Source organism: Microtus ochrogaster, chromosome X (genome assembly GCF_000317375.1).
Source record: "Microtus ochrogaster isolate Prairie Vole_2 chromosome X, MicOch1.0, whole genome shotgun sequence".
Classification (NCBI taxonomy): Eukaryota; Metazoa; Chordata; class Mammalia; order Rodentia; family Cricetidae; genus Microtus; species Microtus ochrogaster.
This window is the reverse complement of record NC_022026.1, coordinates 53,895,224-53,896,801: the sequence shown is the minus strand read 5'-3', so window position 1 is coordinate 53,896,801 and position 1,578 is coordinate 53,895,224. Positions and strand designations below refer to the sequence as shown.

Below are 1,578 nucleotides of genomic sequence, written 5' to 3'. Positions count from 1 at the left end.
TCAGTAATACATTAAATATTTCCTATTTGTCTATTATAATATTGACATCTATTGCATGTTCTATGAATAAATGTGGATTTCATAAAATATAATTTATATATAAACCATGATGTATTTTTAGTCTTATGCCTTCATTATTTTATAAGCTTTATTATAAAACACTTGGCAATATATGTAAACATCATACACCAAATTCAACCAGACTCAAAGTCTATGTGCTTATATATTTATCAATTATAAGACATAATGAGATTATTAGGTATATTTCTATCTTTTAAGTTTTCCACATGATCATTAATATTTAAGTAATCAAAGACTATTAATGATTAATCAATGTGCATCAGTAAGGTACTAAACCTAAACATAACTTTGACCTTTGAACAACTCTCTTAACTGCATTTTTAACTTCTTTGTTCCTCAGGCTGTAGACCACAGGATTCAGCATGGGAATAACCATAGTATAAAACACAGAGACAAATTTATCTGTGTCCATGGAATGACTGGAACTTGGCTTTAAGTACATTATGGTGACAGTCCCATAAAATGTGAAAACTGCAATGAGGTGAGAAGCACATGTAGAAAAAGCCTTCTGGTATCCATCACCTGAGTGCATCTTCAAAATATTCACAAATATGAGTAGGTAGGAAATCAAGATAACAAGAAAAGCAAACATGATGGGAAAGCTAGACATAAGAATAAGAATCATCTCGTTCATGCGTTTATCAGAGCAACCTAGAACCCTCACTGCTGGAATATCACAGAAAAAGTGATTAGTCACATTGTATACACAAAAATGGAGGGAGAATGTGTCTCCGGTTTGTATAGAAGCATTCAAAATGCCAAAGGTATAGGAGGCAATAGCTAGGCAAGTACATGCACGTTTTGTCATAGTGGTAGTATAATGTAAGGGTTTACACACTGCAGCATAACGATCATAGGCCATTGATCACACACTCTCTTGATGGCTTCCTTTTTTATTCTCAGTTCTCTCATGTTCTTTCTATGCTCTTATTAATGTATACTTTTTTCCCCTACAGCTTATACACTGCAACAAAGTTTTTTCAGGCAATATAAGAATTACAGTGTGGTTACATTCTATTTTTCAAGTGAATGTTTATAATGACTACAAAACAAACAGTAAAAAACGGCATGTTTTCCATATCCTTTATATGATTAAACATTTTACATATTACAGTTGAAAACCAATTTTCCCAAGAATCCATGTGCATTCATACCCAAGCAATTTGTTATTGATTAACTCTGTGGGCAAGCAAGATATTCCCCTCAGTTAGGTCTTTTACTGGCAGGCTGCATTTTGCAGTTACAAAGAACGGGCAAATTACCTATTTTGGAAAGTAATCTTCTAAGAAATCTTAAAGGAATCACAAAGCTAAACTTTTACATATAAAAAAACAGTCAGCTCTACATTTAATCTTTAGGGTACATACTCATTAATATCAGAAGATTGAGGGAGAATGGGTATAGGAACTGATCATTACCTTTGGCCATTCACCAGTCTTATAAAGAAAGGTACATCAGCCAATGATAATTGGGCTGCTTTGTTCTTTTTTTTTTTTT

The 1,578-nt window shown here is 32.7% G+C and overlaps 1 protein-coding gene across 1 annotated transcript; it reads right to left on the bottom strand.

The window, feature by feature from the left end:
* Positions 1-340: 340 nt before the first annotated feature.
* On the bottom strand, positions 341-946 carry LOC101981573 (olfactory receptor 5B17-like; the record flags this gene model as incomplete). The annotated part of the gene is made up of 1 exon (XM_005358848.1): positions 341-946. A coding segment is annotated over one exon (606 nt), but the record flags the coding sequence as incomplete, so codon positions are not given.
* Between the last annotated feature and the right edge of the window lie 632 nt (positions 947-1,578).